This window comes from Macaca nemestrina, chromosome 10 (assembly GCF_043159975.1).
Source record: "Macaca nemestrina isolate mMacNem1 chromosome 10, mMacNem.hap1, whole genome shotgun sequence".
NCBI classification, from domain to species: Eukaryota; Metazoa; Chordata; class Mammalia; order Primates; family Cercopithecidae; genus Macaca; species Macaca nemestrina.
Genome location: NC_092134.1, coordinates 142,035,902 through 142,048,792, shown reverse-complemented (window position 1 = coordinate 142,048,792; position 12,891 = coordinate 142,035,902). Strand labels below are relative to the sequence as shown.

The 12,891-nt window shown below is 37.5% G+C and overlaps 1 protein-coding gene across 9 annotated transcripts in view; it reads left to right on the top strand.

Moving 5' to 3' along the window:
* LOC105484242 (ELKS/RAB6-interacting/CAST family member 1) overlaps positions 1–12,891 on the top strand; it is a 541,895-nt gene that overhangs the window by 307,581 nt on the left and 221,423 nt on the right. For all 9 annotated transcript variants that reach the window (XM_071070649.1, XM_071070651.1, XM_071070652.1 and 6 more), the window contains one exon: positions 2,480–2,640. In XM_071070649.1, the coding sequence (XP_070926750.1) occupies positions 2,480–2,640 (161 nt within the window). The remainder of the gene's footprint in view (positions 1–2,479; positions 2,641–12,891) is intronic.

Here is a 12,891-nt window from a genome sequence, read left to right as displayed (position 1 = left end):
TATAAGAAATATAAAGGAGAAAATTGATTAAACTCCATTAAAATTAAGAACTGCTCATTATTACAAGTGCTTTAAGTAAATGTTGGTATTTTCACACAATGGCATACCATACAGTTATGATAATTGCATCGTGCAACCTGGATGAATCTCACTGATTTTAAAAATCTGTAAAATTATATACTACATAATTTCATTTGTATAAATGAAAAATAAACAGTCAAAATTAATCTAGAGTGTTAAAAGACAGAATACTCTTTTACTCCAGTTACTATCTGCAAAGGGGATATGCGGGCAGTTTCTGGGGTACTGGTAACGTTTAGTTTATTTTGTGTGCTGGTTACATACGTGTGTTCACTCAGAAAATTCTTAAGGCTGTACATTTTTATTTGTGTATTTTTTTCTATGTTTATTTTATATTTTATAAAAAGTTTCCTCAAATGTTTAAATGCATAGGAGTATGTATGGAATGGGCTTGCATTTGTGTAGAAAAAGGAGGAATAGGTCATTTATACATGCTTGCTGGTATATATGTAAAATATCTGTCGAAGTTATGTAAGGAAGTGACAGTGTTGGTTGCCTGGAGTGGCAAAAGACAGGATGGGAGGAAGATTTTTTGAGATCTGTTTAAGATAAGTTCATGAAAGATGGACACATCCTGTGCTTTGTGTGTTGGAGCTCCTATAAATGGTTCTTATCCATTACTGATTTTATGTTATAAAAACATAGCTTGATGTATTATTTGTACCCTATTTTAGATAAAATAGATAAAATAGTCTAAATTTTATTTAGATAAAATTTTACATGAATTAAACTGATAAAATTGAATCAGTGGTATATGTTCATGTAAAGCTTGCAGATATGTGAATACATATCCCAATGTATTACATAGCAATAATACATTTTGTTTATTAGAGACAGGGTTTCTCCATGTTGGCCAGGCTAGTCTCGAACACCTAACCTCAGGTGATCCACCTGCCTTGGCCTCCCAAGGTACTCAGATTACAGGCGTGAGCCACAGCGCCTGGCCTTAACAATGTATTCTTATGGCAACTGGGACTGTGAGGATGCTGTTAGCAGAAGACATTTTACTTGCTGACTTCTGGAAGGATAAAATAATTCAGGTGCCAAAAAAACTAAATGCATCTGCTTACTATCATTGTTTAACAGCTGTTACCAATCAACATGGAAACTTTGTTTGGGTATGAAGCACTAATTTCCAAGGATCAGTGAAACAACTTTAATTTGTTATGCTGATTTTTGACTCTAGGCTTCTCTGTTTTAGCCTCACACAAATGGGGCTTATGTAGGAGTCAATGAATGGCAAATGCCCCGCCTCTACCTGCCCTGCCCTTTACTTCTGAAAAGTCTGGTTATTACCAAGATTATTTCTTGGCAATTAACAATTTAACATAAACTGTTGTAATTGATGCCGTTGGCTGTTTGGTTACATTTGCTTCTGAATTAAAACGAACATGTTTATTTAAATAATTCTGATTTGGTAGCCACCTGGAATAAGTGGAAATTACTGATAAAGTACTTACGTTGCTCTCTTAGTTTCTTTTCCTTGTGTTTTAGCATTTCGTCTTTCTTCTCTGGTGGTTTTTTGTTTGTTGTTTTTCAGGTCTGTTTCTGTCAAGGCTTTTTTTTTCTCCCCCCCATGTCATTTTTAAAGCATTCTGTCTCCTTTCTATCCGGTGTGTGTGTGTGTGTGTGTGTGTGTGTGTGTGTGTGTATACACATACATATATACACACACATATATATACACATATATATACATATATACACATATATATATACACACACACATGTATATATATACACACACACACATATCTATATAGGTATATAGGTATATATTTCCTTCCTGCCTTCCTTAAAAAAGAAACCTTACCTACCTGGATTTAGAGCAAGAAATTGTCTGATTGAATTCTAGCAGTTTCTTTAAAAAGAAATTCTTTTTAATGATGTAAATAGGAAAATTTTAGTTTAAAGGACTAAAAATTATTCATGTATGTATACAGGAAATCTGTTATTAACATTAGCCAAGTTTATATATTTTATTTCCTAAAATCATTCTGTATATTATTTTGTTTTTTTATATTTATATTTGTATTATATTATTTCCATGGAAATTTCTGGGTCATTTCCAGAGAACTTCCTTAAAAGGTATTGTCGGTGGCAGCGTGCGGCTTATTAACTGATGACTCGACACCCTTGCATGTATTAAGTTCTTTCCGACCGAAACTTATATAGTATAATTATATACTGTATAATTATTATACTGTAGGGATGTTATTATCTGCTATATTGATTCTTGATATATACATACACATATCTGATCCAGAAAGAGTACAGAATTTTTAATGTGTTCCCTTGTCTCTTCAATTTTCTGGACCCAGGAGTTGCCTGTTACCCAGGTCCTCTGACTTTAATTGATCGAGATGTTCTGTTTTTCTCCTTCCCATATTCGTGATAGGTGGAGGAGTTACTGATGGCCATGGAGAAAGTAAAGCAGGAACTAGAGTCCATGAAAGCAAAGCTGTCCTCCACCCAACAGTCTCTGGCAGAAAAGGAAACTCACTTGACTAATCTCCGGGCGGAGAGAAGGAAGCACTTAGAGGAAGTTCTGGAGATGAAGTAAGTGTTTGTGTCTTACTCTTCAAGCATAGGCTCCGTGGAAATGCTGTTTCTCCCTGTCTTCGTCTGGCTCTGTTGATTCCCCAGTACACTTACCTAATTTTAATGCTAACTTGTAGTTCTCACTCTCTAGAATAAATTTGGTCAAAATCCTGTTCAAATCCTGATCAAATAGAAATATTTTTGGTTCCTCTAATGAATTTTAAATCCTCTGGCATATACATATCTGTGTGTAGTTAACTCTCTGAGATTCCTAAAATCTTCTGGAAAGTTCAGGCAAAATGGTGAGCTTACTGGGAAGAGGGTTATTGGTTCTGAGGTCGTAGGAAGACAAGGCACTTTTTAAACACATTTTTTATTGTAAACATTTCCAAAGGTACACACAAGTAGAGAGAATGAACCCCCATATACCTGTCTCCAAGATTCAATAGTTAACATTTTGCCACACTAAAAACCAACTTTTAGAAAATTGTCACTTTTAGCAAAACGTTGCTATACAACATTTTCCTGCTTCCCCCACATTTTGTAGGTTGCTGAGACTATAATCTGTTCTGAAGCATGTATACATCTGCTAATACATCGTAGATGTTTCTTTTTCTTCTCAGTAACCTTCTGTTTAAAACAAACATGTCTTTTTGCCTTCCCCTTACCTAAAGGCCCTACTATTATTTTACTGAAACCAGGTCTATCGTGGGATCCCTCAGTTACCTTCGTTATGTCAGCAGTTATCTTATTTTTGTTGTCTTCTTTTCTGTCTCAGAGGATAGGTTTTCTTCTCCTTCATAAGGCCAGATTCTTATTTCTGTCACAGATTTTAAGTCCCCACTTCAGCAGCCTTTCGCTGTCAGTTCTCTCTCACATAATCCTTGCTCACTTCTTCTCTGTAAATGCACAGTCTGTCTTTGGCCTAAAATAAAATTTTTTCACTCCAACTAGTGCTTTAAACTGACATCAGATTACTTTTCTGCTACTTTGAAATATCAGTAAACTTTGAATACCTGAATAATAGAGCTGTACAGAATCTTACCATGATACCTTAGCATGAATTCTCATGGGACATGATGATTGCGATATTGTGACTGCAACCCAAGAATGTTGAGGTGTCCTCTGTGCTTTCACGTTCTTGGGCTATAGTGCAAGGCCGAGATTCTATCCTTTTAGAAAAACATTACAGGTGATATGTCTTGGAAATAATGCATAAGTGAAGCCAGAAGTGGATTGGCATATGGGGAGAATTAAGAGAGGTTAGGATTCCAAGTAGCATCATGAGAAAAAAGCTTGCAAATTTAAGTGGAGAAAGGGAAGTCGTCCCTGTGACTGTTGGCAATGACACTAGATTCTTCACTCTGTAGTCATTGCAGGACCCACCATATTTTAAAGGTTTAAATTATTCAATTATTGATCATTGAACAAGTAAAAACACTTAGTCTACCTAGAGAGCTTGAGAGGCGGAAATATGAGGGGAATGAAATGTGCAGGGAGGCTGAAACATGCATATGTGTGACTCTGGATCTAGAATAAGAAATAGTCTTCCCTGAGGAAAAGTAGTTGGCCCATTTGTATAGAAAATTCTTCAGCAAAGCACTAGAATAGCCTTGTTTTCTGGAATAATCCTGACCTCATCAAGCCAAGAGAAATGAATTAATAGCTGTTCTCCATTCCTAGCATATATTATTGTAATTTTTGAGCGTCTGTTACAGATAAATGGTGACCGTAAGTTTGGGGAGACGTAAAACGGTTCACTTGGTAGCCTGCCAGTGGTGCATTAGAAACATTTGCGTTGGTTAGCCAGCCCTGAAGAGAAGGAACATTTTTATTGGCAGATCCCACAATGGTTCTTCTCTTCCTTATGCTGAGGTTTTGTTAACCATTACTTTTTTATTCCACTTTTATGTTAGCCTTTTTCCCTTAAGAAAGAAAGGATAAAAGGAAGCAGGGGAAAAATAATAAAATAACAACTGTAATAACTGTAATAAATTTTAAGTATCAGTTGAGGTCATGAGGTTCACTATTAAGAATTCTAGATGAGCTAGTTCATTCGACACTGCCCTGCATTCAGACTCCTCCTGCAGTCCCACCCTACATCAGCATTCAGAATAAATTTTACAAGTTCCATTTTTTATTTTTAATAGAATTTTTATTAAGCTGTGAATTTGACTGCCCTGACAACTGGTTTGTTCAGGGAAGGGGTGGCAGAGCTCTTTGGTTTCATTGAGAGTTTAGAGCTATTCAATAGGTAGCCTCCTATATGCAGGCAGTTAGTTGTAAGTCGTTCAAAGAATGAAACCAACGAGTAGAAGTTAAACAAATCACTATACTCATTGGGAGCTTAAAAAAATAAATAAATATGATTTAAAAGTTGATGTCAACACAGGTGAAAAATGAAAAATATTAGAATCTCCTGAACTGACTAGACAGACATGTTTGGAAGACTGGTCTTCTCTGGAAACAAGTAAAGCTGGCAGAAAAATCCAACTATCTCTGTGTTAAATTATATACTCATGAGATGCTTTCTGGCCAAAAAAAGGTCTCCCACAGAAGATAAATTTTCATATGTACCTAAGAGGAGTCCAGTACTAAATTCTGACATTTTAAAAATTATTGACAGGAGAGAAAAGTAGAGAACAATTGCAATTAAGAGAGCTGTTAACAGGCCGGGCGTGGTGGCTCACACCAGTAATCCCAGCACTTTGGGAGGCGGAGTCAGGTGGATCATTTGAGGTCAGGAGTTTAAGACCAGCCTGGCCGACATGGCGAAACCCCGTCTCTACTAAAAATATAAAAAATTGGCTGGATGCGGTGACTCTCACCTGCAATCCCAGCAATTGGGGAGGCCAAGGCCAGTGGATCACAAGGTTAGGAGTTTGAGACCAGCCTGGCCAACACGTACTAAAAGTACAAAAATTAGCCAGGTGTGGTGGCACACACTGTAATCCCAGTTACTCAGGAGGCTGAGGCAGGAGAATCACTTGAACCCAGGAGGCAGAGGTCGCAGTGAGCCGAGATTGCGCTACTCTACTCCAGCCTGGGCGACAAGAGTGAAACTCTGTCTCAAAAAAAAAAAAAAAAAAAAATTATGGGGTTGCTGACATTAAAAAAAAAAAATCTCATTAGGGATTTATGACATAGTGTTCCAAATTAACCACCAAATTGTATATAGTTATCCAAATTATATCGTAGTAACAATTTAGGGGGGAAAATAAAAATGAAAATGCATTCTGAGTTACGTAAGAGTGTGTTTACTCTTCACAAAGTCATATTTATTTATACTTCCACCAAAAGCCATTTTTTTTATTGTTTTTTGTTTTTTGTTTTTTGTTTTGAGACGGAGTCTCGCTGTGTCTCCCAGGCTGGAGTGCAGTGGCATGATCTCGGCTCACTGCAAGCTCCGCCTCCCGGGTTCACGCCATTCTCCCGCCTCAGCCTCCCAAGTAGCTGAGACTACAGGCGCCCGCCACCACGCCTGGCTAGTTTTTTGTATTTTTAGTAGAGACGGGGTTTCACCATGTTAACCAGGATAGTCTCGATCTCCTGACCTCGTGATCCACCCGCCTCGGCCTCCCAAAGTGCTGGGATTACAGGCTTGAGCCACCGCGCCCGGCCAAGCCATTTTTTTTAAAAGTCTGTACACATATGATAAAAGACTTTTAGTGGACTTGGAAGCATTTTTCACAATGGGCTGGAATACTGAGGTTGAATGTTATGTAGGAAACCCACATAAATTAATATAAAATTATTTTACACTTGGAAAAGAAAACAAAATATGTTGTACAGTTTAGCTATAAACAAATAGCATTGGTGGGTCTGGGACTAGTTAAAATTATAAAGCAAAGTTTATATCTACAATCAACTATCCCTTGGGACTCCTCCTCAGTTTTGCTTAACTGTCTCATTCTGCTCCCCTTTTTTTCTGCCCTGATATTCAGTGCTCTTATACGGCACACCCTATAGAAATTTATTTACTTTCTTGTGACCTGAATTGGAATAAATTACAAACAACCCTAAATGTTCTTTGACTTTCTCCTTCTTTAAATTTTAAACTTATTTTTAAATAACTTCCAAATAGAAGAAACCACGTTTAAAAAAAAAATCCATGCTTTCTAATCGTATTTTTATGTTAAAAGCCTCAAGTGGCTGGAATAAGGTCTAGCAAATAAAGAACTAAACTTTTCAGGTAAAGGCCCCCAAAGTCCCTCTTGTTTTCAGCTTTCAAAATTCTTTCTCTCTCTCTATCAATATATGGTTCACATGTAAAAATGTGCTTACCTGTGTAGGGATGAAATTAAGACTGTCTGTCATCTACTCCTCACAAGAGGAAGGAAGTGAGATTGTTGTCCTACTTTTTCCTCATCTTTTCTTTTTTTCTCTGCTGGAGGTATAGGATCAACCCTGATCCCTTTTGTTAAATATAAATGAATCATTTAAAAGGTTAATTATTGCAGGTAGGTAACCTGATGCCTTAACCTAATTGCAATAACCATTTGAAGAAAATCTGATATATAATTTACCAGTATGGCAGGTGTTTTTGGGTTTGTTTGGATTTTTGATGTTTTTTTGTTTGTTTGTTTTTTAATTTTCCTTTCAGGACCATCTTTTTCATTGTCCTCCAGAGTGTACCCTATAGGTAGCTACTCACTCTGCAAATAGGTAAAACTCCCCTCAAGCTATGGATGTCAAAGATAGTAACGTATCCATTTAATCATCAGCTTTTCTTTCAGAAGTTACTGAATGAAAGAGTATTAGAAGATGCTCTGTGTAGCAAAGGATGTGCTTACATTTTGAGCCAGTTTGCTTACCCATGAAACAAGCATAATAATACTTAGACCCATCTCATGAAGTTGTTGTAAGGATCAAATGGAAAAAAAACACGTTTACGTTGGTAAAGCTGAATGCTTGCAAAGCATGATATTTACAACTGGAAATCCAATTTGTACTTTTGTATTTGTACCTGGAGAAATCACTTAACTCTTCAGGTTTGCAGTTTTGTCACTCAGATTTGAAAGAGTTTCCTAAATCTCTAAGATCCCTCATCGATTTAAAAATTGTATACTTTGGCCAGATGACCTCCTGAGGTCCCCTGATTCTGCAGTCGTAAATGTCCTGTGTAAATCAGGGAAGTAATTCATATACAAACAGTATACTACGGAGAAGTTGGAGGCCAGACGTCATGATTCCTGGCTGAGGACTAGGCTACATGTTCACTGAGTGAGACTGCCCAAGGCTTACCAGAGATTAGATGCTACAGAATGAGAGTGGAATCGTAATGTTAGAGCAGTGGGGATCTGCAGTTCCAACCCAGTCAACATGGAGAAATCCTTGTTCACTTCAGTTATCTAGCTGAGATAACAAAAAAGATAGGTTTTAGGAGCAAGGACCATGCTCTAATATCAGGCCTACTCTAGACCCAGGCTAAGACTAGTAAACCGAGGCCCCCGTTAAGTCTTACAGGGTAGACCAGATTTGGACGGTGAGTCTCACTGAGATGGAGAAGCCTGGGAAATATCCTGAGCTCTCAGCAGATCCGCCTGTCAAAGGTTAAATCCAAACCTACACAAGTTCAGGGAGTCAACTATTAACTGACTTGCATGTACCAGAATAAAAATCACTGCTCCTCAGAAGAAATTAACAGAACCATATTTGCAATATATCCCATGTTGAACTTTTAAAAATTACCAGACATGCAAAGAGTCAGGAACATGTGATCTGTAGAGCAGAAAAGGAGCGTGTGGTAGAAATCACCTCTGAGGAGTCCTATTCGGTTTAACAGAAAAAACAAAAAAAACTAAATTCACCGTTATAAATATACATCAAAGAATGAGAGAAAAATGTCATGTTGGTGATGGAATAGATAGGAAATCTCAACAGAGAAAGGAAGACTATTTTAAAATGGAAATTTGACATAGTGAGAACTTGTCTCTACAAAAATGTTTTAAAGTATCAGCCAGGTGTGGTGGTGCCCACCTATAGTCCCAACTACTTGGAGCACGAGGCGAGAAGATCGCTTGAGCCCGGGAGATTGAGGCTGCAGTGAGCTTTGATTGTGCCACTGTACTCCAGCCCGGACACCAAAATGAGACCCTATCTCAAAAAAGTAATAATTGTAAAATGAAAATGGAAATTTGATAATTGAAATAGAAATGAAAAATGTATTGGATAGTCTTTTTTTTTTTTTTTTTTTTGAGATGGAGTCTCGCTCTTGTTGCCCAGGCTGGAGTGCAGTGGCGCCATCTCGGCTCACCGCAACCTCTGCCTCCCTGGTTCAAGCAATTCCCCTGCCTCAGCCTCCCGAGTAGCTGGGACTACAGGCGCGCGCCACCACGCCCGGCTAATTTTGTATTTTTAGTAGAGACGAGGCTTTTCCATGTTGGTCAGACTGGTCTCCAACTCCTGACCTCAGGTTGGCCTCCCAAAGTGCTGGGATTACAGGCATGAGCCACCGTGCCCGACCTGGTGGATAGTCTTAATGGCAAATTAGAGCTGTCAAAAGAAAGAGTCAGTGAACTTCAAAATAGATCAATTGAAATTGTTCAGTTTGTAGAACAGTGAGCAAAAGGATTTTTACCAAATGAACAGAGCCTCAGTGACATGTAGGACAGTTTCAAATGGTTTGACATGCATGTAACTGGAACACTAGAAGGATAAAAGAGTGAGAATGAAGCACATGAAAGATAGTTTTTAAAAATGACCAACATATTTCTCTAATTTAATTTGAAACCATAAATCTTTGATTTACAAATCCCGGAAACTAAGTGAAACCAGGCAGGATAAATACGAAAAATAAAAAATCACAACTAGAAATATCATAATCTAGTCGCTGGAAACAAAATATGCAGAGAAAAATAAAAGCAGCCTAAGAAAAAAGGCACAGCACATAAAGGTAAACTATGATAGCTGAGTCCTTCTCAGAAACAGTGAGGACCTGAAGACAATGGAACTTCTTTTAGGGTACTAAAAAAAAAAAAAAAAAAAAAAATTAGCCTAAAATTCTGTAACCAGAGAAAAAGATCCTTTAAAAACTAGGATTAAATAAAGACAATTTCATATAAACAAATATGAAAAGAATTCATCTCTAGAAACCATGCTACAAGAAATGCTAATGGGTGTTCTTCAAGCTGAAGGGAAATGAATCCAGATGGGAACATGAATCTACAGGAAGGAATGAAGAACACCAGACATGGGCCGGGCACTGTGGCTCATGCCTGTAATCTCAACACTTGGAGAGGCCAAGGTAGGAGGATCGCTTGAGTCCAGGAGTTCGAGACCAGCCTAGACAACATGACAAAACCCTGTTTCTACAAAAAAAAAAAAAAAAAAAAGAAAGAAATTTTTCTTTCTTTTGAGGATAGTGGCTCATACCTTTTTTTCCAATTACTTGGGATGCTGAGACTGAGGATTCCTGGGCCCAGGACATGGAGGCTGTAGTGAGCCAAGATCACACCACTGCACTCTAGCCTCGGTGACAGAGTGAGACTCTGTCCCCCCGCCAAAAAAAAAAGAAAACACGGACATGGTAAATCTGTTGATACATATAGAAAATGTTATTTTTTCTTTTCAGAATTCCCTTAAAAGACAACTAAAGCTTTAAAGTAAAAATAACATGATGAGCTGGCATTTATAATATGTGTAAAAGTGAGAGATAGGACAACAGTATCCCAAAATATTAGGAGGTAGAATTGTAAGGTTGTTAGGTTCGTGAAGTAGAAAATATGAGGTGTTGGCTGGGCATGGTGGCTCATTCTGTGATCCCAGTGCTTTGGGAAGCTGAGACTGGAGGATCATTTGAGCCCAGGAATTTGAGTTTACACTGAGCTTTGTTTGTGCCACTGCACACTAGCGTGATTGACAGAGTAAAATCCTGTCTCTAACAAAAAAAAAAAAAAGAAAAGAAAAGAGAGGAAAGAGAGAAAGAAAGAAAAAAATTATGAAGTGTTAGATGTGAAGTAGTACAATTTCTAATCTAAATAGACTTTGATAAGGTGCATATTGTTAGCTGTAGAGCAACTACCAGAATAATAACAAGAAAAATTTTACAAACCCCGAAGAGCGACCAGGCACCATATCTCATGCCTGTAATCCCAGCACTTTGGGAGGCCAAGGCGGGCAGATTACTTGAGGTCAGGAGTTTGAGACCAGCTTGGGCAACACAGTGAAACCCCCATCTCTACTAAAAAGACAAAAACTGGCCGGGTTTGGTGGCGGGTGCCTGTTATTCCAGCTACTCAGGATTCTGAGGCAGGAGAATCGCTTGAACCTGGGAGGTAGAGGTTGCAGTGAGCCAAGACGGTGCCACTGCACTCCAGCCTGGACGACAGAATGAGACTCTGTCACAAAAAAAAAAAAAAAAAAAGAAAAGAAAAGAAAAAACACCTGAAGAGCTAATAGAGGAAATAAAATTCTATGCTAAAAATTATTTCATTTATCCAACCAATAAAGGCAGAAAAGGAACAACAAATGAACAAAGAACAGGAACAACAAATGAATGACTTAAATTCAACCATATCAATGTTTATGGTGAAATGAAATATGCTAAACACACCAAGTAAAGGACAGAGATATTAGAATGGGTGTATTAGAAAAAAAAAAAAAAGCAAGGCTCAATTGTGTGCTGTACATAAGACCTATACTATCATAAACACTGGCTGGAATTAAAGAATGGAAAAAGGTAGTTCTTGGAAATAGTAATCATAAGAAACCTGGCATAGCTATATTAATATCAGACAAAGGAGACTTCCAGACAAGGAGTATTCCCAGTGATTAAAAAAAAGAGCATATCATAAAGACAAAGCAGACAATACATCTGAATGACATAATAATCCTTATAAATATATATCTAATAGAGCTTTAAAATTCATGAAGGACAGACTGACAGAACTAAAGGTCAAACAGATCTGTGGTCACCAGTCATCACTGGGGATTTTGACCTCTGTTCCTTAGAAACTGATAGAATTAGTCAATAAACAAAAGCAATCAGAAATACAGAAGATCTAAAGACTATTAACTTGACTTACTTAGCATTTATAGAATACTGTATCTAACAACTGAAGAAAATACATGTTTTTTAAAGTGCATATGGAAGTTTCACAGATACAGAACATATGCTGGGCCTTAAAAGTAAGTCTCAGTAAATTTCAGAAGACTGAGATATGTTGGAGTTGTTCTTTAACAATAGTAGAATTCAGTTAGAAGTTAATAAGATACTTAGAAAATGTTTGGAAATTAGATAACATAATTCTAAATACCATGGCTTAGAGAAGAAGGAATATTAGGAATCATTTTGAACTGAATGAAAATTCAAATGTGAAATTTTGTGTTTCACAGTTGAATAAGTGGTTAGAATGAAATGTTTTTGTTTTTGTTTTTTTTTTTTTTGAGACAGAGTCTCGCTCTGTCACCCAGGCTGGAGTGCAGTGGCCAGATCTCAGCTCACTGCAAGCTCCGCCTCCCGGGTTCACGCCATTCTCCGGCCTCAGCCTCCCAAGTAGCTGGGACTACAGGCGCCCGCCACCTCGCCCGGCTAGTTTTTTTTTTTTTTTTTTGTATTTAATAGAGACGGGGTTTCACCGTGTTTGCCAGGATGGTCTCGATCTCCTGACCTCGTGATCCGCCCGTCTCGGCCTCCCAAAGTGCTGGGATTACAGGCTTGAGCCACCGCGCCCAGCCTAGAATGAAATGTTTACCTTTATATACCTATATTAGAAAAGAAGAAAGGTTGAAATTCATTGATCTTAGTTTCTACACTAAGGTACCAGAAAAACAAGTAGAGCAAACCATAGTAAGTAGGATAACTGAAATAGTAAAGATAACAGAAATCAAACACTTAGAAGACAGAGAATCAACAGAGAAAATTCACAAAATTCATAACCATGGTTATTTAAAGAATTAAAAAATTGATAGGTCCCTAGCAAACAGATCAAGGGAAAAAGGAAGGCACATGAATTGCCAATACTTGGAGTGAGAGAGGGGTTATCACTCCAGTTTCTAAAGACACTTAAAAAGAGAATATTTTGAGCAACCTTATAACAATAAATTTAATAAATATATTAGACAAATTCTTTGAAAAATACAATTTATTAAAACTGGCTCAAGAAGGAATAGAAAATGGAACAGGCCTTTATCTATAAAAGAAATTAAATTTGTCATATGGAACCAAAAAGAGCCCAAATCGCTAAGGCAGCCCTAAGCAAAAAGAGCAAAGCTGGAGGCATCATGCTACCCAACTTCAAACTATACTACAGGACTACAGTAACCAAA